Raw genomic sequence first — 22,592 nt, 5'->3', positions numbered from 1 at the left:
AGAGAGCACCCATATACTCCTAGGTGCCTGCTTCATATTTAAGTCCAGCCCAATCAAAATCCCCAATCCAATGAGTGCTATCAGTTTAGACATTAACAGACCCTGTGAGGAGGCCAGTTTCTGCAGATCTAGGCTGACGATGCACCACCTGTTGGACTTTGTTCTGCACTTATTTCTTGCTTGTGTTGCTGCTTCACACTGCTGAGCGGAGATCTTCAATGTGCCTCTGTTGCTCATTTTGACCCGATATTGCAGTACAGTCACTTGATCTTCGAGTGGAACTAAATAAGCTGTAAAAAGGGAAAAGATTAGTTTTTATTCTCATCTAGAGTCAACAGGTTCACTCTGCAAGATGGGGCTCTTACTTTCTCTCTTGTAAAACTTCCCAACGACATCGATCACTGACACAACACAACTGGAGTTAGTTTCTAATAGATTCAGCCGCATCATGATAATGGCAAATCAAACTGTAGCGTCAGTCAGACATTAGCACACCATGGTCTCTTTGAACCACCACAGCTCCAGATGTTTTTTATGTTTATGACTTCAGTCTTAAGTGATCAAACGATGGGCCAAATGACATCACTTCAGGACATTTCTCTGATTTAAAACACTTTAGTAGAGAGAGAAAAAAGGCCGTACAGTGCCAATAAAAGGTTTTCCGACTCTTTCAAGGCTTCTTATTTTACTCTGTATTTAATAAGAGGCTCAGTGAACACTGAACCTCATGCTGACCAATCAATGGCATGTTTCTGGAGTGTTTCGTTAATTAAGTCTCAGTTATGTAAAACAGAGAGGGGTTTTTACAAAGCACAGACACAGGGAGGAATACTGGAATACTGTGTAACACTTAATGTGTGCAGCATGGGGATAAATATTGACAATAACCCATTTAATTTTGAGACAGTGGGGTGTTTCTTTATTGCTCTCAGCAGGATATTCCCAGAATCAGATTCTACCAGAAGTGCCGTAAATGATTATCAGGCTTTAAATCCTTTTACCTGATGTAATTTAAACCAGAATCTATTAAACCCAAATTTTACCAGGTGGATTTTAGAGAAAGGTGGATAGAGAAAATATTATGTGATTGTTTTACCAGTATCAGACTATTGCATAGTTTCTCTTGCAATGCCATTATGATCAGTATTCAGAATAATTCAAACATTGTGGTCACTATCTGATGCTCTGTACCAGATTACAGGATAAGGTAAAACAGTAAAACAAAACAGAAACATACAACAGTGCAGATTAGTTTTGACAGACAAACACACGTATAGACTTGATCACTGGCACACACACACAGTTATAGTTAATGATTACATTTTTAAGCAGCTTTTATCTTATTTTTCCAAGTTAGATTCGAAAAACCTCAGAGATCTAATGATCCTCACATCATCGGGCAATATTTTCCACTCATTAGTTGCCTTTACAGAAAAAGCCAATTTCCCAGTAGCAGTACGGTGAAATAGGATGCACATTTTCTCCCAGATGATATTCTCACTGATTGAATCATTTCTAAAGGGCAAGTATGCATAAAATCAGACAGCAGAGGAAGGACCAGATCATTTACAATTGTATAAACAAGACACAAATTACAAAATAATCTAACATATTTCCAACTCATAAACTTGTATTTCTCTAGAATCCTACAGTGGTGGGAATGCTGTGGCTTATTATTCAAGGCTTTTAGAGTCTGTTTAAATAAAGTCTGCACCAAGTGAGAAACAATGTCTAATATGTTTAGATTTTTTAAGGTTGAGTTTTACTTCCATCTTCAGATTGTTACCTAAGACTAATTAACCTAATATTAAAGTTTTTGGACTGTGGGAGAAAATGGAGCATCTGGAGAAAACCAATGCATGAACAGGGAGAATATGCAAACTGTAGATTGGGATTCAAACCAGTACCTTTTTGCTGCAAGGCAACTATACAAGTTAGTTGCCTTGCAGCAACAAACTAGAATGATGTTAGTTAACATAAACTAACATGTTTATGTTAACTAACATAAACAATGATGTTAGTTAACATCATTCTACTCAAAAGCCGACATAGGTGCACCTATTCATTAAACTTAACTGAGAAAAACAACCATTTTTGATGAGAGTGTGAAAATACAGAAACTTTTTATGCCCAAAACATTTATGTAATTTAAGGTCTTTCTTTTAATAAGGTAAACATGTGATATCCTATCATATGTTGGATCTATTATAATTTTGTTATTCCCTTTCAACTTTATTTTTTAAATTTTATATTAAGTTTTTTGTTAAGCCTCGAAGCCGTACGGAAGTCTTTCTCCATGGCCTCTCCAAACTCCTCCCACGCCCGGGTTTTTGCCTCAGCAACCGCCCGAGCCGCATGCCGCTTCGCCCGCCGGTACCCATCAGCTGCTTCCGGAGTCCCACAGGCCAAAAAGGCCCGATAGGACTCCTTCTTCAGCCTGACGGCATCCCTCACCGAAGGTGTCCACCAGCGGGTTCGAGGGTTGCCGCCGCGACAGGCACCGACAACCTTGCGGCCACAGCTCCGATCGGCCGCCTCGACAATGGAGGCACGGAACACGGTCCACTCAGACTCCATGTCCCCCACCTCCCCCGGGACGTGTTCGAAGTTTTGCCGGAGATGGGAGTTAAAGCTCCGTCTCACAGGGGATTCCGCCAGACGTTCCCAGCAGACCCTCACAACACGTTTGGGCCTGCCAGGTCTGACCGGCTTTCGCCCCCACCACCGGAGCCAACTCACCACCAGGTAGTGGTCAGTGGACAGCTCCGCACCTCTCTTCACCCGAGTGTCCAAGACATACGGCCGCAGATCCGATGAAACGATGACAAAGTCGATCATCGAACTGCGGCCTAGGGTGTCGCAGTTCACCCTAGGCCGCATAGGCCTAGGGTGAACTGGTGAACTACGGCTTCGAGGCGATTCTGGTCCACCATCCGGCGTCTCAGGGGGGGGAAGCGGTGCAGCACCAACACTGTTTATAGTGGGGATGGTGTGCTGCTGACCTCTACTCGGGACGTTGTGGGCCGGTGGGCAGAGTACTTCGAAGACCTCCTCAATCCCACCAACATGCCTTCCACTGAGGAAGCGGAGCCTGGGGACTCTGGGTTGGGCTCTCCAATCTCTGGGGGCGAGGTCGCCGAGGTGGTTAAAAAGCTCCTCGGTGGCAGGGCCCCGGGGGTGGATGAGATCCGCCCGGAGTTCCTTAAGGCTCTGGATGTTGTAGGGTTGTGTTGGTTGACGCGACTCTGCAATGTCGCATGGACATCGGGGGCAGTTCCCCTGGATTGGCAGACTGGGGTGGTGGTCCCCCTGTTCAAAAAGGGGGACCGGAGGGTGTGCTCCAATTATAGAGGGGTCACACTCTTAAGCCTCCCTGGCAAGGTCTATTCAGGGGTCCTGGAGAGGAGGGTCCGTCGGATAGTCGAACCTCGGATTCAGGAAGAGCAGTGTGGTTTTCGTCCTGGTCGTGGAACTCTGGACCAGCTCTACACCCTCGGCAGGGTCCTGGAGGGTGCATGGGAGTTCGCCCAACCAGTCTACATGTGTTTTGTGGACCTGGAGAAGGCGTTCGACCGTGTCCCTCGGGGAGCCCTGTGGGGGGTTCTCCGGGAGTATGGGGTACCGGGCCCTTTGATACGGGCTGTCAGGTCCCTGTATGACCGGTGTCAGAGTCTGGTCCGCATTGCCGGCAGTAAGTCGGGCTCGTTTCCGGTGAGAGTTGGACTCCGCCAGGGCTGCCCTTTGTCACCGATTCTGTTCATCACTTTCATGGACAGAATTTCTAGGCGCAGCCAAGGTGTTGAGGGGATCCGATTTGGTGGCCTTAGGATCTCATCTCTGCTTTTTGCAGACGATGTGGTCCTTTTGGCTTCATCAGATCGTGATCTGCAGCTCTCGCTGGAGCGGTTCGCAGCCGAGTGTGAAGCGGCCGGGATGAGGATCAGTGCCTCCAAATCCGAGGCCATGGTCTTGAGCCGGAAAAGGGTAGAGTGCCTTCTCCGGGTCAGGGGGGGTGTCCTGCCCCAAGTGGAGGAGTTTAAGTATCTCGGGATCTTGTTCACGAATGGGGGAAGAAGGGAGCGGGAGATCGACAGGCGGATTGGCGCAGCGTCTGCTGTCAAGCGGGCGCTGTACCGGTCCGTCGTGGTGAAGAGAGAGCTGAGCCAAAAAGCGAAGCTCTCGATTTACCGGTCGATCTACGTTCCCACCCTCATCTATGGTCATGAGCTTTGGGTCATGACCGAAAGAACGAGATCGCGGATACAAGCGGCCGAAATGGGTTTTCTCCGTAGGGTGGCTGGGCTCTCCCTTAGAGATAGGGTGAGAAGCTCAGTCATCCGGGAGGGACTCAGAGTAGAGCCGCTGCTCCTTCACATCGAGAGGAGCCAGTTGAGGTGGCTCGGGCATCTGGTCAGGATGCCTCCTGGACGCCTCCCTGGTGAGGTGTTCCGGGCACGTCCCACCGGGAGGAGGCCCCGGGGAAGACCCAGGACACGCTGGAGGGACTATGTCTCTCGGCTGGCCTGGGAACGCCTCGGGATTCCCCCGGAGGAGCTAGAAGAAGTGGCTGGGGAGAGGGAAGTCTGGGCCTCCCTTCTGAAGCTGCTACCCCCGCGACCCGACCTCGGATAAGCGGAAGAAGATGGATGGATGGATGGATGGATGGATGGTTTTTTGTTAAGCAGGGACAATTCGTTACAATAAAAATATTGGTGGTTTTAATAAGAAAAGAAGAATCTTATTTTCATGGAGCTCGAGTTCTTTCCCCTTTGTACTTCCTGGGTAAAAATTTAGTCATCACTGCACTTTACAAAACATTCAGCTGATCCATATTCTTCACAGACATACTTTTGATGTTCCACAAAGGTATGTGGAACATCAAAAAAATTAGCAAACTTTCCTCACATTTAGACCCACAGATGTGCCTGCATATATGGCAAGACAAGAGACAGAGTGACAGCAGCTTTGCTATGAGGGCTCTCAAGGTTGGGTTATCTTAGGGCAGGAAAACACATCTGAAAAACAACCAGGACTTAAAATGGCCTGATTCTACAGAAAAAGTTTTTGTAGAAACCTAGGAGATAACACACCTGAGTCTGGACCTTTCCCTGGAAGGGTCGGAAAACTTGCCCTTATCACAGATGGAGAAGACAGCCATAAATTAAACGTCATAAAATAACTTTAATGTAGGACTGAGCTTAGATTTACCAAATACTCTCTACCAAAGTTAAATATATGTTTTCCCTCTGGTAAAGCCTTACAAATTCATCCAGAACCGTCCGGTGGTCTATTTTAACTGAATCTTCATCTCATCAGTGACAGGATGACATTTTTATGGACAGGTGTTAATGTTCATTGATACCAGCAGGATATTAACAGCTTTGCACATCCAACTAATATCAAAGAAAAATTAATCCCTTTAATCCACTCTAACAATAAGCAAGTCTCCAAAACCAGTTTTATAAAGAATGAACCCTTTACAACAACAAATGACTTTGAATATTGCTTGCTATCTTGTACTTGAACTATCCTGTGTTGTTCTGTCAGAGCAACAGGCTTTGTTTATTTCAGTGCTTTGGGGTCAGGGTCTTGCAGGTTCATTGCGGTGATTACTCTGACTGCCTTCCAACTGCTCGCAACGAGCCCCAACCGGAGGTATGTGTACTTAATCATAATGAGCTGCCGCCACGCACACGTCTGCTTTTAATGTCAAGGTCACGGCAAATCGAAACAACCAGACCGCTGCTTGAATTAGCTCCATAAATCAACAGATGGAGGCAATTAATTGGAATATTCTGATTCAGGAAATTCAATAGAAAGAATTATCTTGACAGTACTTCAGCTTTTTGGTGAGAGAAGCTCATATGTCAGTTAGTTCAGGGCAAAGTTTTAAATTATAGCGAAGTACTTTTCTTTTTCCTTCTTGCGCTCTGTGTAGGATTCCAGAGGCAGAATGGCGAGTCCCTCTCTGTTACAGTAAGACGATCGTGGCGTTCACCTTGGACTTACAGAAAGCAAGGAAAGATACTGTACATCCTCTTCAAGGACTCTACAGAGCTGATGTAGAAAAATAAACATTGGAGTGAACCTGTAGGCATGAATGGCCTTGGATCGTTTCTTGATCAGTGATTCTTTATTCTCTATATGCTCCTCAATCTACAGTATGCTTCTGTAATATTCTTTATACTAACTTAATTTTTTGTCACTTTTGTCAATATGATTGTTTTGAAGAACTTTATAGACTTACTAAAATCCAAGATGATTTGTATGACTGTGATTTGCTGTTTTGCCTTGGGTCTGACCAATAAAGTCTATGATAAGAGGAAGAATAACTCAGCTATTTTGTCTTTGTGACTCCTTTCATTTGCAACAGCCACTTCTCTGATTTGCTTCTTCAGTGGAATTGGAGATAAATAGACAGTGCTATAGATAAAGTTAAAATAGTAAATGACATACTTTGCAAAGGTATTTATGCAGTTGCTTTCAAAAAAGTTTATTTTTTTCAGCTTTAAAAAAGGAGGGCTTTGTTTTGACATGTAATTTGACAGCTTATTCAATTCAACAAGAAAACCCAAAAAGTCAATTGAGGGTGGGACATTAAAAAGCTACAATAACCTGGTTGCATAAATGTTTACACCCTTAAACTAACTGCATTTTCTATTCACAGAGTGAAACACAAACACACACTTTAATCATATATATTAGTTTAAAACCTTAATGCACTAAAATAATAACGCACTACTTTGTGTTGGTCTGTCACATACCGATGAGATACACTAACGTTTGTGGTTGCACTTTGATAATATATGAGAAAACATTACGAGGTATGAAAACTTTTGCAAGCTATTGAATTTGGATCTTTTTAATTTCTTCTTGCATTTTTAAGCTTCTTTGAATAATGAAAGTAAATTATCTGACATTCATTGCCGAAAATTACTTTTCTTGAGTTGAAGGTGAACTGATCTTTAAAAACCTCGAAATATAACGAAGCATTATTTTCAACATCTTGTATAAGAGCTACAAATTATTTTTACGTTTCAGAAATTGGGAAGAGAAAAAAACCCCCTCATAAACCAGGGGGTTTATGAAAGTAGAAAATGATTTGTGACATCTCTCCATGAGTCTGTAATCCCTTTTCAGATCAGTATAAGACAAAAGGAATACACTACAGCTGACTTATTTCTAAATAAATATTTTTCCAATATTTTCAACACGAGTTTGCATGTTCTCCCTGTGCATGCATGGGTTCTCTCCGGGTACTCCGGCTTCCTCCCACAGTCCAAAAACATGACTGTTAGGTAAATTGGTCTCTCTAAATTCTCCCTGGCTGTGAGTGTGTGTGGGCATAGATGTTTGTCCTGTCTGTCTCTGTGTTGCCCTGCGACAGACTGGCGACCTGTCCAGGGTCCCCGCCTCTCGCCCGGAACGTTAGCTGGTGATAGACAAGAGCACCCCTCCCGACCCCACTAGGGACAAGGGTGTTAGAAAATGGATGGATGGATGGATGGATTTTCAACACGTTCACAAATCATGAAAGTGTATATCACACAAGTTGCAGTACATACCAAAACTAATGTGTGCTTAGTGACATCTAGTGGACATTAAGATAAATTGCATTCATTCAGATAAATGCATTCATATTTCTTTTCCCTTGTTGAAAATGTGCACGCTTTTGTTTAATTACTTGTTAGAGGAGAAACCTTAAATGTTCCTATTTCGGTGACTACTGGGCCAATATTTTTCAGGTATGGTGCTAATATATATATATATATATATATATATATATATATATATATATATATATATATATATATATATATATATATATATATATATATATTGGTAAAACACGGGACCATGAAGTCGTGACGAAGTCAACCACAACAAAATCTGACATTTTAAAAGGAAAATAAATTTCCTGGTATATAAAAATAATTTTTACAGTCAGAGAGTATGAGAAACAACATAGTTGCAGGCATATTTCAGTGTTTACATAACTTTGCGTTTGTCTGTTTATCATGACGTTTGGAGCTTGACGTCGTGCGTGCTCTGCGTCCAAAGTCTACGTCCCTTCCGGTGAGTGGGGCCTTTTTTGTTTTCCCATATCCGCCATTTCAGTTTTTGAAGTTAGTTGTCATCAGCGGCTGGTTTGTAGCAGCATTCGTGCCTCTGAAAGAAGCTGTATGATTGGTAGACCAGCAGGCTGACCACAGACCACACCGGAGGTGTTTTTACAGCGCGGTTTTCCTCCTGTATCTGCGGATTGGAGCCCACACGGCCAGCTGTGGATGTCGCCTGTTTACTGAACGTGCTCTCGGCGCTAAAGTTTTTTGTATGAGTTGAAGGCTCCGCTTGTGGATAACAGGAGGGAGAGCAGGGAAGGCCACGGGTAAAGCCTCGGCTTTGTGTTGGTGATCATGGCCGGAAGATTTGACGCGTCGGACCGCGAGAGCTGGTACTGGGGCCGCTTGACCAGAGCGGAGACGGTGTGTATGCTGCAGGGGCAGCGGCACGGCGTGTTTCTGGTCCGGGACTCCATCACCAGCCCCGGCGACTACGTGCTGTCGGTGTCGGAGAACTCCAGAGTCTCGCATTATATAATTAACACGAACAGCCGAAAGCCCGAGCCAGGTAAGAGCACAGAGAGGGGGCGTGGAGGGGCTCGGTGCACGGTGGTGCCACCGATGGGACCATTCTTGCATGACTTGCACCATAGAAGAGGCGCAATAGTGGCACTCTTTCCAGCATAGGGAATATAGATGGCCATGCACAATGAGACGTGCTTTAGTCCATCATAATCTGGTCTGTTGTAGCATATCATTGTGTCTAGAGATGGATGACTTAAAAATCATATAGCTTCATTAACAGATTGAGCAAAATTTGCAGCGCAGAAATAAATATACCTCCAGAAAGTGCAGGTAATGTTCACAAGAACTTCAAATTATCTTAGTTTGACGCTTAAGACTCCTGTCCCAGGCCTGTCACGATAACAAATTTTGCTGAACGATAAATTGTCCCAGAAGTTATTGCGATAAACGATAATAGTGTTGTTTTGAGACCATTTTCAAGTACTGTAATAGTAATGGCAAAATGGTGAAAGAACACATTCTCAAAGATTAATAAGCTTTAAATTGTTATGAACATTTGCCACTGGAACTGGAAGACATTTTAAATATCCAAAATAAATAAACAAAACCAGAGAAACAAAAAAGATCTATTTGAACAAAATTGTCTTTTAAAACTAGTTGAGACCAATGAAGACTTTTGTCATCCAGTTTCTGGGAGAAAAAGAGAGACAAAAAAAAAACAATAAATCATCAAAATGAAAATTATTGAGTTCACTTTAATTTATTATGCAATTAACTCATTTATCTCTTATTGCAACAGGCCTACCTGTCCCTCAACATGCTCAACATTTGAGGGAAAAACATAAAATAAGGAAACCAAGATGCTTCCTGGTCACTCTGGAAATCACCAACATCATGACTAGTTACAGAAATAGTCCAGTCTCGCATGTTACACTTGTGAACTCATCATCAACAGGGCCGGCCCATTCTTCAGCATTTGGGGTGCTCAAGAATGCATTTTAATTTACACATAGTTACAGATCTCAAACTTCATGGTTTGTGATCAGACACGATAACATTTATACGCATACATTGATTTTATTGTTCTAAATCAAATTTGTTTGGGTTACGGTAGGTAAGCTGTGCATCTGGTATGGGTTGTAATTATTTGGCCTGTCACAATAAACAATAAATCAACTAATTGCATGATAGATTAAAGGTTTTCTCTTTCTACCAAAAACTGGATGACATAATTCTTCAGTCTGGTGTTTTGATCTCAACTAGACCTTTTTCTGAAGGACAGTTTTATTAATAATTCATAATTCATTTTTTTCAGTTTTGTTTGTTTATTGTGGATATTTAAAATGTATGAAATAAATATACATATAATATATATGTAATACAACAACAACAAAAAACAAGTTTGGAAGTACTGAGGATCAATGTATACCAAAACAAGTGGATTCAAAGTGTTTGTGGATAGAACCAAAGTTCTGGACACAAGTTTGGATCCACCTTTTCAAGACATGTGGTCTACATGTTACATATCAAAACAAACCAGCAGGGCCAGCCTATGGTTCAATCAAACCAAAACGCTACAGGAGTCCTGGTCATTTCAAAAATTTCAACTTTGAATTTGTAGTTGCATTCAAATTATAGTTATATATTTATAACAAGGCAAGCAAGAAAATTCTGTTCAGGACCTCACTTGGCCTTTTTTTTTTTTGCTGGACGATAAATTGTCCCAGAAGTTTTTGCGATAAACAATAACCTTGACGTTTGAGGTATTGATAGTGGTATAAAAATGCAAATTCATCCTGTCAGAGACAAACTTTAATTTTGTAAGCAACGCTTAATAATGGAACTGAAAGATATTTTAAGTAAAATGGATAACGATGCTTCTGGAAAAGATATTAATCATTAGAATGGAAATAATCCTTTAAAATTATCTTGCGATTGATTAATTGCGACAGTCTTAGACCTCAGACACTGACTGTGCATCAGAGCAGGTCTCTATTGTTTCAGCCAAAAGAACAAAATTAGTGTAAATGAAAGTTTGTTCTAACTTCCCTCTTTCTCCTGTGTCGGACCAGGTTCGCCTCCCCACAAGTTTCGTATTGGTGACCAGGAGTTTGAGTCTCTTCCCGCTCTGCTCGAGTTCTACAAAATCCACTACTTGGACACCACCACTTTGATAGGTCCCATGAACAAGTCCAAAAATCCCCGCTCCGCCCGAGGCGTGGCCAAACCCCCGGCGCGCCTGGAAGATGAGTACGTCCGGGGGCTTTTCGACTTCCCCGGCAACGACGAGGAGGATCTCCCGTTTCGGATGGGGGACATCCTCAGAGTACTGGAGAAGCCTGAGGAGCAGTGGTGGAACGCCCAGAACTCTGAAGGAAAAACGGGGATGATCCCAGTCCCGTACGTGGAGCAGTTCAGACCAGCGTCTCCGAGCGCGATGGCAGGGGCCGGCGTGCCTGCGGTGCTGCCTGCAGGGAACTCAGACAGCTCTGCGGCTCAGTCCGGCGCTCCGTTGACAGGAGACCCCAGCCAGTACGCCCAGCCCACTCCCCTCCCGAATCTCCAGAACGGACCAGTCTATGCCAGGGCCATACAGAAGAGGGTGCCCAACGCCTACGACAAGACCGCCCTGGCTTTGGAGGTAAATATAGAGTCATAGAGGTGTCTTTCACTGATCTCATTGCTCTCTTTCTACCTTCAGGAAGATCATTATTGTTGGAATGTGATGCCAAGTCTTTAACATTTAGCAAGGTTGATATCGCATTTCCAGAATTTAATCAAAGTTCTTATGATTTTTCCACGTATTTCAGTGCAGTGCCTTGAAAACAGTTTCTAACTCAACATTTCCACAATTTATCAACTATAAATTTCAGTGTGCATTATTGGGATTTTATGTGATCAATCTAAATCAGTGCATAAACTGAAGTGATTTAACATTTTGAACTGCATCAAACACAAGTTAGAGCTTGATTTATGTTAGACTGATGCTTTTGTCCATTCATATTTGCAGATCAGTTCGGGCTCAGTGAGATTAGGTGGAAAGTGTCTGTAAACAGCAATTTTTCAAGTCAATGCACAAATTCTCATTTGAATTTCAATCTGGACTTTGACTGGACCATTCTAACACAATAAAATGCTTTGATTCAAACTTTCCATGAATAGCTCTATTTCTGTTTAGGGTTATTAGTCACCTGGAATTAGAATTGGGAACCAGTTTCAAGTCTTTTGTGGCCTCAATCAGGTTTTCTCACAATATTATATGTTAAGTTTTTACACTGAACTATGTCAAATAACCAAACCCTTTGAGCAACTTGTTCCCCCCTTCACCTGTGGTGGTGTTGAACCAAGAACTACAGAAGGAAACTAAATGAAAACCTCTGAATAAGACACAAGCACAACTTCCTTCTTTGCTAAATGTAAACAAAATGGAGTGGAGTCCGATTTTAGCAGTTGTAAGATTTCTCGTTCATCTTTGGCAAATGACTCACAACCAGTTCTTCCGTTAGCACTAGACTCACGTGCGCTGTAGTCCTCTTCCTGCTTTCGGAGTGGTGCTTTGGCATTCAAGCCTCGTTGGACTTGAATGCCAACGAGGTTTTTTTGTGGACCAGGGTTTGCTTCTTGGTTTCCATCAGAGTTTGATTGAACAGTCACCTCCCCAAACCAACTAGATTTTCTAGACAAATGAACCACAGCTCAATTAAAGCAGACTAAACAGGACTGTTGTGATTGCAGCCTTAGGCTACATTTATACAAGACTGCTGTCAGGAAACTGCCGAACCTCGAACACATCTTGAGGCTGCTGTAGTTGTCATGCCAGGCCACTAATATGGCGCCATGATCTTAGCATGTCGTCCAAACGCACATTCGCTTTTGATCTTTAGTTTCTACCTCATTAGAAAACAGTAGTCTGTTTCCCATGAACCACGAAGTCCTTCAACACACAGAATACATTTCAGAAGTTGTGTTAAACCGAACAGGTTGAGTAGTGCAACACATCACAGTGCTATCCACCATTGTTTTTATCTGCCCATGCATACGTAGAATAAACTCTGTATTTGTGTAGGCGAGCGAAACAAAAATGTTACCGTTTCACTCAAAATCTGCTCCGTCAAAATCTGGCATCAGTGGCTTTTTGAATCTAACAAACGCTATCAAAATATGCTCCTAATGCTGGGCAAGCTGCACTTTGTGCCTGGGCTGTTCAACTGAAGCGGAAGTGAGAGCGGGGCTCCCACGGAGCAGGTCATCGGGGGAAGGAAATAGTTTGTGTTTGGGAACAGGACCATTTCCTCTGGTTTCTGTGAAGCCTGGAATCCAGCTGAGCCAGGAGTGGGATGAGCAGGCAGGCCAAGCGAAATGCGCCCGTTGTCCCCCGCCCCACGGCCCGCTGCTGGACAGTGCGGCTGCACATCCAGAGCCAGTGTTTGGCCCTTTGTGTCTTGACAAAGCACAAGCAATGTGCTTGTGGCTCATTTTTCTTTTTGCTAGTCATCTACCAGGTTGAAAACAGGACAAATTTGTTTGAAGTTGTTCTGTGGAAAGAAACCTGTATCCTACAGGAGTCTGGCCTGAGTGACTCAGCATGCTGGCACTGAGTGGTTAATAAGTAGCTCACGTTTCCTTGTTTCCAAAAACCAAAATTTAAAGATCTATATGGAGCAATTGAAAGCAGCTTTTGATTATGTAACATATTTCATGGAGTTATAAGCAGAACCAGCCAATGCTTTCAGCCATTTGCGTCACCTGAGAAACACTTAAACTCAAACTGCAGGTCCACAATTCCTTGGCAGTCTGAAAATGTTGTTTTTCAGATTCATCCAATCTACAAATGCTTTATCTCTCTCAAAGAGAAGTTAAATGTTCTAACTCATCATCATGATCCAAACATCTTCAAAGTGTTGTTGTGGATGGTGATGCTCCAGTAGCAGTCAGCCTTCCAATGAACCTGAAGAGGCCTCTGACTGAAGACTGTATAACAGTCTCATGGCGATCATGACATGCTACCAGCTCAATTTCTGGGCAACAGAAAAGACATTACACAGTAACGCATCCTGGATGGCACTATCAGGTGATGTTAAGCTCTGCTAATCCACATCGTTTGCTTTAAATCTCTATCTGGGTGTGTGATTAGAAAGCCAGGCAAGGCGACGTCGGAGAACTTCTTCCTTCTTTTTATGAATCCATCTTTCCTTTTGCACATCATCCATATGTTCTTTTATCCAATTCAACCTATCTGTCCATCCACCTGATTTCTTCCACTCTGCAGTTACTACAGGTTCCATATTTAAGATCTTGTAACTGTAGAAATATCTGCTTGAATGATTTTATTTCTGTTTATTCTTTTAAAACAGGCTAAAGAATGACTGATATGGACGATAGCCACATAAAGCATTTAGAAATCTTGAACTAAATGCTGTAAAACTAAGAATTCCCATCAAATGACATGTACTATAATACACCTTTGTCTTAAATATCAGATGAGGGTTAGGAACATATGCTTTGTATAATTTGGGAAAATCTTTCTTAATTTTCTGTTTAATACAAAACTACTTTATTAAAACATCTGGGGCTTTTTTTCTCTTGTATTACTGTTGCATCTCAAAGAAAACCTAAAATCAGTCAGAAAAAATGGGTCAGTGCATCTGTAGTTTTTTTTCCTTGAGTTTTTTATTACAGCTCATCATTGATCAGTTTAGTGTCAAGTGGATCTCTGCTATGAATGTACAGGAATTACATTTTTGTGATTCAAAATTCAGTTTTCTTCTAACATGGCAGCATATTGCTATGCAGTCTACCAGTGCTGTTTATGCCTTCAGTTTTTGAATCTGTAAAGTTGATCATGGTTTGATGATAGCAAAGGTTGCAAAGGAAGTCAAACTTCCTGCCATCAGTGAACAAAAAGTTATCTCCAGCCTGGTTTGAAACTTTGCTGACAGGTTGAACATTGGAGTCTGGTAGCCGTATTTTTGCCTCTGACTGTTTTATTGAAAACCAAAATCATTGTTAAACTTTAAAATCTGCAGCTTGAACTGTTTGTTCTTGTTCTCCCCTGATGTCCCGACCAGTCAGACAGAGAGACCACGTTGCAGTAAATTACGACCGCTAGTTGACACAAAGTCAGAGTGGAGGTACTGGTAGTGGAATATATATGCATATAATTCAGCACTCCTGAACAAAGAAAGAAACTCAGGACTGCTGTAGTTATCGGAGATTGACAGTAGGAGTAAAACACAACGTGACCAGAAGTGGACGGTCGCTCTAACAAGAGTAGGATTGCCTGGAAGTGGAGCTTAGCAGCTAAAGAATAATGACTACATTGTTATTAAACCACGTCAGGTAAACAGGCTGGATAGTTACTAAGAAATCATAAACACACTGGCAGAGTTCATCCACAGTGTTACATTTAGTTTTACGTCTCTGTAATTTATTTAAATGCTGCAGTGCCTAATTTATTCATGCATCTAAATAAGCAGCAGATTTAATGTTTTCTTGAGCTACTTTAAAACATTTGTAAAGATGACTAACTTTCTCTATGAATGCTGATGTTTCTTCTGTTTTTAGTAAAGTGTTAACAAGCGTTTGGTCGAGGCCAGTTTCTGGTTTTGTTGTAGGTTTTCTGAATCCAGTGGAATAAACTTATGACTGCTCCTGATCTAATGTCTGTTTATAAAATAAAAACAATTTTAAATGATCAGTAGGCCTGTTACGATAACAAATATTGCTGGAATTGTTCGTGTAGTTATTGCGATAATGTTGTTTGAGACCATCTTTGATTAATGTATTGATAATGGAATAATAATTCAAGTTTGCTCTCTCAAAGACCAATCAACTTCAATTTATTAAAGAACGCGACACTGGAAAAAAATAAATATATTTGGTGCTGAGCTCATGCTTCTATATATTCAATAATTTAGCAGCAAAAGGATTTCTGAATTGAAAATATTTATTTTGTGGAAATGTGATTTTTGATTAAAATTAATTTCCATCAATTAATTACAAACCCTGCAATTAACTAATTTTAATTGAGTCCCATCACAGAACAATTTATTTTACAATTTGTTTATAAAAATTAAAATTTATTTATAAAAACAATAAAAATCATTTAATCCTTGGATCTTGAATTAAACACTTGATGTGCAGACAAGCATATATCTTTTTTAAATCCTGCTTCACTATTATTGCAAATCCTAATAAAACATAATAAAATTTTGGTTGTAACATGTCAAATAAATCAAAAGTTAAAAGGGTTAGAATTAGTTTTGTGAGGAATCCTAACACGCGATCTCATCAGAAATCTGCCCTTTCCTGTCAGGAATCATCAGGTATCTGCATCGTCACTCTGAGTTATCGGATTGTTCCTCTTCTGCTCTTGTCTATGCCGACTTGAACTTTGTACTTGTCTGCTAGCACCTGTTTGCTCAGGTTAATTGCAGCAGCACCAGACGCTCCTCTCCCTGTGCAGGTCAAACGTCAACATGCAGGTTTTGTACAAGACAGGTGCTTGAAAAACTTCAGTGTCATGTAGGTGTTTTCCAAGTTTGAAAAGTGCTTGATTTCTGTGTAAAGTCCATAAAAGTGCTTGACATTCAAGCTGCACAGTTTTGTGCAATGACGTTTGATTAAAAGCCTAAATGTGGAAAGCGTTATTTACAGTTGACCCAGATATTTCCATACACCTGATAAAAGACACAATCATTTTTTTCCCTCACTGTCTGAAGTTAAATCAGACTAAACTTTTCTTGTTCCAGGTCATTTAGAATTACCAAAAATTATTTATATATGCTAACTGCCAGAAAACCTTTTTTTTCCATGTTTCTAGTAGGTGTGCACCGATTGCAGTTTTCTGGCCGATCGCCAATTACCGATCTTTTAAAAAGCTTATCCTGCCGATTCCGATTTTGGCTGGTGCCAATTTGTTTTGTCTGAAATGTTGCTCAATATAGCAAGAGAGTTGTTGAGTTGGCAATAGTGGGGGGGATCAGTATAGTTGTAAACGTGCAGACATAACTTGGTGGACCGGTCTTTTCAGTCAAATCTTTTTCACCGGAGAGAAAAAGAGGACAGTGGTTGATTCTTGAACCTGTGCCAAGCTAGATAATATTGGTGGATAAATTTGGCTTCATATGTAAAAATCGGCCGATCACCGATCTCCCAAAATGAAGGAAATCGACACCGATAAATCGGTGCACCCCTAGTGTTTAAGCATTTAATATGAGCAGGAAGGCCATTTACCAAAACACAATTTGTTTGGATTGTTTCAATATAATGAATATTCATTATTCCCAATGGCTTAATGAGTTATTGATCTGTGCAATTGAAGTAAATGTTAACTTACAGTATATTTGATATGTTATAAAACATTATAGAAATTGGGAGATTTTTTTGTTAAATTTGTTTTGTCGCGATGTACCGGGTGTTTGTGAAAGACATTTTAAAACATAAGACTTTGTTATATTTTAGTTTATCTTATCCCCGGTATAGGGCGTAGCATACTATTACAAGACATTATTAATATTAATGATATATGTATAATAGTGACTTGAAACTGTCTGTTGTAGTTCATATGTATTGTGTGGTGTTGGAAAAGTGTGAAACCTTACCTTGAAAGTGCTTGAATTTTACTGAATAAACTCTGATCTTTGCTCTGTTTGACGTGTTTCTGCTCCTCATGTTCTCTCTTTCTCCCTCCCAGGTGGGCGACATGGTGAAGGTGACCAAAATAAACGTGAATGGCCAGTGGGAGGGCGAATGTAAAGGCAAGCATGGCCACTTTCCTTTCACGCACGTGAAGCTGCTGGACCAGCACAGCGCCGAGGACGAACTGAGCTGAGGGCGGACCGCCGCTCCACCACCTGGACACTAGTACTAGACCCTTCCTCACCTCTCTTTTTCTCACCTACTCCCCCTCCACCCGTCCTGCTCACTCCCCTCACCTTCCCCTTCCTCCCTGAGATTTTAGCCGCACCAAGTACAGTTTCTGAGAATCACCAAGAACAAAGCAGGCCCTCGTCGGACCCCCTCCACCCTCTCGTGATCCGTTTCTACTCGTATTAATAATCACCTCCTCTTCCTCGTCGTCCTTCCTGCTCTCCCAGACTGCAACACGGAAGATGAACCTGCCTCTGCTGCTCCACGGACTCGGCGACCACTCCCTGTAACTCGTTCCTGCCGTGGACGGCTTATCGACGCTCGCTCCTAAGGAGACTCCTTGACGTAGCGTTCAACCACTTCCTCTTCCTGTGTGGAAACCAGTAATGGCTGCTGTCATTTTTTTTCTTTTTTTTTTTTTATCTTCCACTAAGGGTCACTCAGGCTGCATTCATGCCAGATGGGAAAACAGAACGTTTGCTCTAATAACTGGTTTCCATGAGTCTTCAAAGATTTTAGTGATTCAACTTGATTTTTGACATCCAAATCTTCATGTATTGGAATAAGGAGAAATGGTTTTAGTTCTCTTGTTGCATCTTCATCATCCATGTGAAGTTGCAGCTTCAGGAAACAGATTTTAGGTGTCTGTTCCCCATTCCCGTCTCGATTTAAACCTATTTTTTTAAAAGCCCTTTTAAACTAAATATGCTCACAGTTCTGACATTATCTTTCCAGCTTTGTTTGTGTGAACTCGGATTTCCTCATGAAGTTCTTTGAAGTAGAGGCTCACCAATCTTGATTTTAAATAACTTCACCTGCTGGTACCAACTTTAGCTGATTCTAGTTTCTCTTTAGGAACCTTAGGGATAAAAACAGGATGTATTTCTGTTCTGGCTGCCATTTTCAGCCATTAGAAATTATATTAGGAGAAGAGATGACATCATGTCATTCACTGGAAAACGGTTTTACAAGAGAAACTGATTATAGTTGATGTCTTGAGCTGCCTTTGGCTCAGCTAGCTTGACAAGAACAACTGTCTCATTGTGTATTAAAAATGTAGAAATCAGTTTATACATTTTCCATACCAGTTTATTTTTTATTCATCTGTACAGCACTTTGAGCTGCTTTTAGTATGAAGAGTCCAAACCAGCATGAAGAGTGCTTTATAATTAAAATTGATTGATTGATTGATTGATGGATTGGTTGAAAAGTCTGCAGTGGTAGTATTTCTCTTTTGCCTTTGGCTAAAGACCATGAGCTATTTCTTCTTCTAGCACTAGAATCACACGTTTGTTTTGGTTGTATTTATCCAGAATGCCCTGTGCACTTCTTGCATTCGAGCAGTCTCCGGTCCGCTTCCATTCACATTATGCATTCAAACCTCATCAGACTTCACTTCAACCAAACCGAGACCTAGGTTTTTAGCCAGAACAGAGTTCGCTTTTTTGGCCCGCATCAGAGTCTGACTGTGCATTCACACCTCCACAAACTAACCGGACTTCTAGGCAAACAAATTAGAGTTTGATTAAAGCGGACTAACCAGGGCTGGTATGAAAAATGACATTGCGTCTATAACAGCTTCCACTCCGAAGATTGGAGATATTTCAGTATGCAAACCATCATCGGTTAGTTCTGTTTGCCGGCTGATTTCTCGATACTTCTCTACTTTAAATTTGCATTGATTCTGATGAAAACTAACGGAAACCACAAAAGCCAATCGGAGCTACTCAGAGTTTTCATCCCCGATCTGAGGCGTGCTCTGGTTCGTTGTTGAAGGACTCCTTCCTTTACTGACCATGAATGCAGCAATATCCTGCGTGAACCCCTGACTTTGAAGGACTGAAGCAGCAGGGCTCGTATTCAGCAGCAAACCGTTTCCAAAAAGACATGAAGGCGTAGACCTCTCGGTTAAATGGAGTATCGAACACTCGAGTCCAAACCAGCAGCTACAGCAAGAGCAACTGGATGTAGTCGCAGCAATGGAGAAACCGCGAGACTGTTGACGAGGTGGGATAAAGGCAACACTACATTCTCTCACCTGAACCTCGCTCCACTGATCACCTCCAACCACGCACCACCAAGTAGTCCTTTGTAGGATACATAGAACATATTGTTATGGAATGATGTAACTGTGGTTCTCATTTCATGCTGAGTATTGTTTATATCTTACTAGTTGTCTTCAAAGCTGCTTTGATTTTAACATCGGGAGGGCACTACATCTCTGTGGTAGAGGAACTGACCGACCCTCGCATGTTCTCACTCTGCCTCTGATGGACACAATTGAAGTAAAACAGACTGAATGTAGGAGGCTGCCAGCCACTCTAGTTAGAACCGTCTTTTCATGTTAGTGTCCTGCATTCAGCCCACTGAATTTACCCTACTAAAGCTGACAGCGGTGTGTCCACGTCTCGTCGTGTGTGTCAAAGGAAGGAGAAAGTGGTGTTATTTGGTACCTGTCCTTCTTGTTTTAAAGCCTTCTGTGAACTTCTTGAGCAAGTTAGTTCTTTTTTTTTATTTCATTAGTTACATTTTTGCTCTTCCTCATTTAAAAGTCCTGTTTAGTTGCAAAGCACAGGCCCAAGCAGACTGTATCTTTTTATTGTTTTACCTCTTCTTTTTCACCGTTTCTTTATGAGGTTTGTAGTTCATGATGTTTTTCGCCCCTTTAGGAAGGTGTTTTGTTGTGACAATCATCAGCGCTACTATTTATCATGACGCAGACTTGTGAACAAAAGCTGAAAACCTTTAAGCGTGACCTGTGGGAACTCATCCTCTCCTCCTCTCTGTGGTGCTGCAGCCACCTGCAGATGGTGCTGCAGCAACATTTGGACAGATGGGATCATGTTTTGCATGTCCTGATGACAGTGAAGGGGTGGAGAGGCTTCTTGGTTCCTCTGGTAAAGATGTGTACAATGCCTTAGAGTGCTTTCTACTCCGAAACCTTTAATTTCAGTGTATTTACTTAGTGGGGAGAGAGATTCAATGGTATCAAGTCTGAATGGGTGTTTTTAGTTAGTGATATAAGATGAGCATGGAAGAAGGTTGGTTTTTGTTATTGCCTCATGTTTTTAATCATTATCCTGTGTGGAACGGTTTTGTTGTCAGTCTTCCATCAGAAACCAACTGGTTTTTATTTAATGATCTGGAAATTCACTAAACAGTCTAACAAGGATTATTGTGGATGAAAATCAGGCCTATAGCATCACAGATCTTCTACTGTACTTTCTTTTGTGTGTTTTCCACACCCTTTAAAAAAAATCCCAAACTAGGGCTGAAGCGATGAATCGATTACTGAAATAATCGTCGGCTAATTTAGTAAGCAAGTAATTGTTAACTGGAGCACACAGACTCAAAAAATGCCATTTTGCTGAAAGAACACAGAGCAGTAATTAAGCCACAACTGAACAAAAATATATACAATTTCAGTTTTAAAATAAAAAATAAATAAATTGTCTGAAAAAATGTTTTACCTATAATTCCTCAATTTTTAGAGTCTTAGCTTCACCTGAAAAGAAAAACTCACCTATTACCACCTTTTGCAATTCAATTAATCGGTTAATCCAAAAATAAACAGTTTAACATTTTAAGCTAAAAAATGTCTCATTTAAAATGGGAATTTAATTGTTTATTTGGATCATCCACAAAGATCTAGCAGTTTCTATGGAAACACAAGATGCCACTTATTGTATGCCACTGAAAAAGTTTAAAAATTCTTAAGTTACGTTTCTTTTGAAGGGATTGCTGGGGTGATTTTTTTAAGAGGAGAACCTCCACCCTAACTAAATGAATACACTCACGTTAAAGGCTGTTATTTGTTCTAATTACTTCAGAGCGATCTAGTGCTGCTTCAAAAACGCTGAGTTTATTTTAAGGCTTTTTACACATCTTTATCAAGGATGCTAATAAATGTTCACGCCTCTCTAAATGCACCGTTTGCATTATGGTGCTGTCGGTCTTTAGGTGGCCCCAGACATCTCTCTGACCTTATTTTCTGTCTTGCCTTCATTTATTTTCCTTTTCTGTTTTTTTCTGCTCTTGTAATATTGTAGTGACTCTGAGGATAAACCTTTATTTACTGCCAGCTTTTACAATACAGTCCATTTATCTGTGTGGTTCTGATCAAATCCGCCTTGTTTCTCTCACTCTGCATACAGCAGGTGCTCTGCCACATAACTCATCATCTAAATTGTGTTGCCAATGAAACCACCAAGAAGTATTTTTTTAGTAGCCCTGCATGAAGTCATTCATTTCCTTTCAGAAGAAGGAAGGAGGTGGCAGAGTGCCAGTGGAAACTGTGTAATATCGAAATGTGCCATTTTATTATAACACTATATTCTTTCAAGACAATTGAAATTACCTTTTTATTTTCAGTAGCATGTAATGTGTTAATATACTAGTAAATAAAGTCAAACCTATGAAAAATGACAGACTTACTGATTTTTTGTTTCCTGTTTTTGATTTAGTGAAAAACTATAGAAGGTTTTGAAACATCCCAGAAAATTAGATTATCATCAAAAAACTAACAGTAGTGAACTCTTTAAGACCACAAATTGATTTTTTAATAAAGGGATGTTATGGCTTAGATGAAAGTGCTGTATGCAAACATTTTAATGGAAAGTTGAGTGGAAGAAAAGGCAGTTTGGTCGATATTCAAAAAGCATTGGTGGCAGCTGAAAGTAGTGGCTTACAACTACTATTACAGCACCATAATGGGGGGAAAAAAAAATAAAAAAATTTTAGTGACCCCCTATGTCTTTCCAAATTTCCTGATCCAACCCTTATAATACCTTAAATACCCTTATTATATATATTGTCCTTTATGGGAGTGTGCTTCCTTGCAATTCTGCCCACAAACATTTCCATGAACTTAAAGATTCGACAGGAGCAACTTCTAGTAACAATGTAGGTAAGATCTGACAGTGATTTGCAAATTTTCCACTGCTATGAAAAATTTCCAGAAGTCCTTTCAGATATTTACCTTATAATATGTAGTTATTAATCTAAAAGCAGGAGGGTAGATGGAAGCCAAACGGAGCAACTCAAAGTACCAAGAATGGGTCAACAGTCAGGATTAAATCAAAAGTTCATATCTATAATTAGAAATTTAGTTTGCAAAACAGCTTGAAATATTTG

At 41.0% G+C, this 22,592-nt stretch overlaps 1 protein-coding gene across 1 annotated transcript; it reads left to right on the top strand.

The window, feature by feature from the left end:
- The first annotated feature begins 8,058 nt into the window (after nt 1–8,058).
- crk (v-crk avian sarcoma virus CT10 oncogene homolog) lies at nt 8,059–21,886 on the top strand. Its single transcript, XM_032590399.1, has 3 exons — nt 8,059–8,631; nt 10,661–11,229; nt 17,284–21,886. The coding sequence occupies exons 1-3, from the start codon at nt 8,418–8,420 to the stop codon at nt 17,419–17,421; spliced, it is 921 nt and encodes a 306-aa protein (XP_032446290.1). The 5' UTR covers nt 8,059–8,417; the 3' UTR covers nt 17,422–21,886.
- The last annotated feature ends 706 nt before the right edge of the window (nt 21,887–22,592 follow it).

Source organism: Xiphophorus hellerii, chromosome 18, assembly GCF_003331165.1.
Source record: "Xiphophorus hellerii strain 12219 chromosome 18, Xiphophorus_hellerii-4.1, whole genome shotgun sequence".
Classification (NCBI taxonomy): Eukaryota; Metazoa; Chordata; class Actinopteri; order Cyprinodontiformes; family Poeciliidae; genus Xiphophorus; species Xiphophorus hellerii.
The sequence above is the reverse complement of the archived record's forward strand: the minus strand, read 5'-3'. Positions and strand labels throughout refer to the sequence as shown.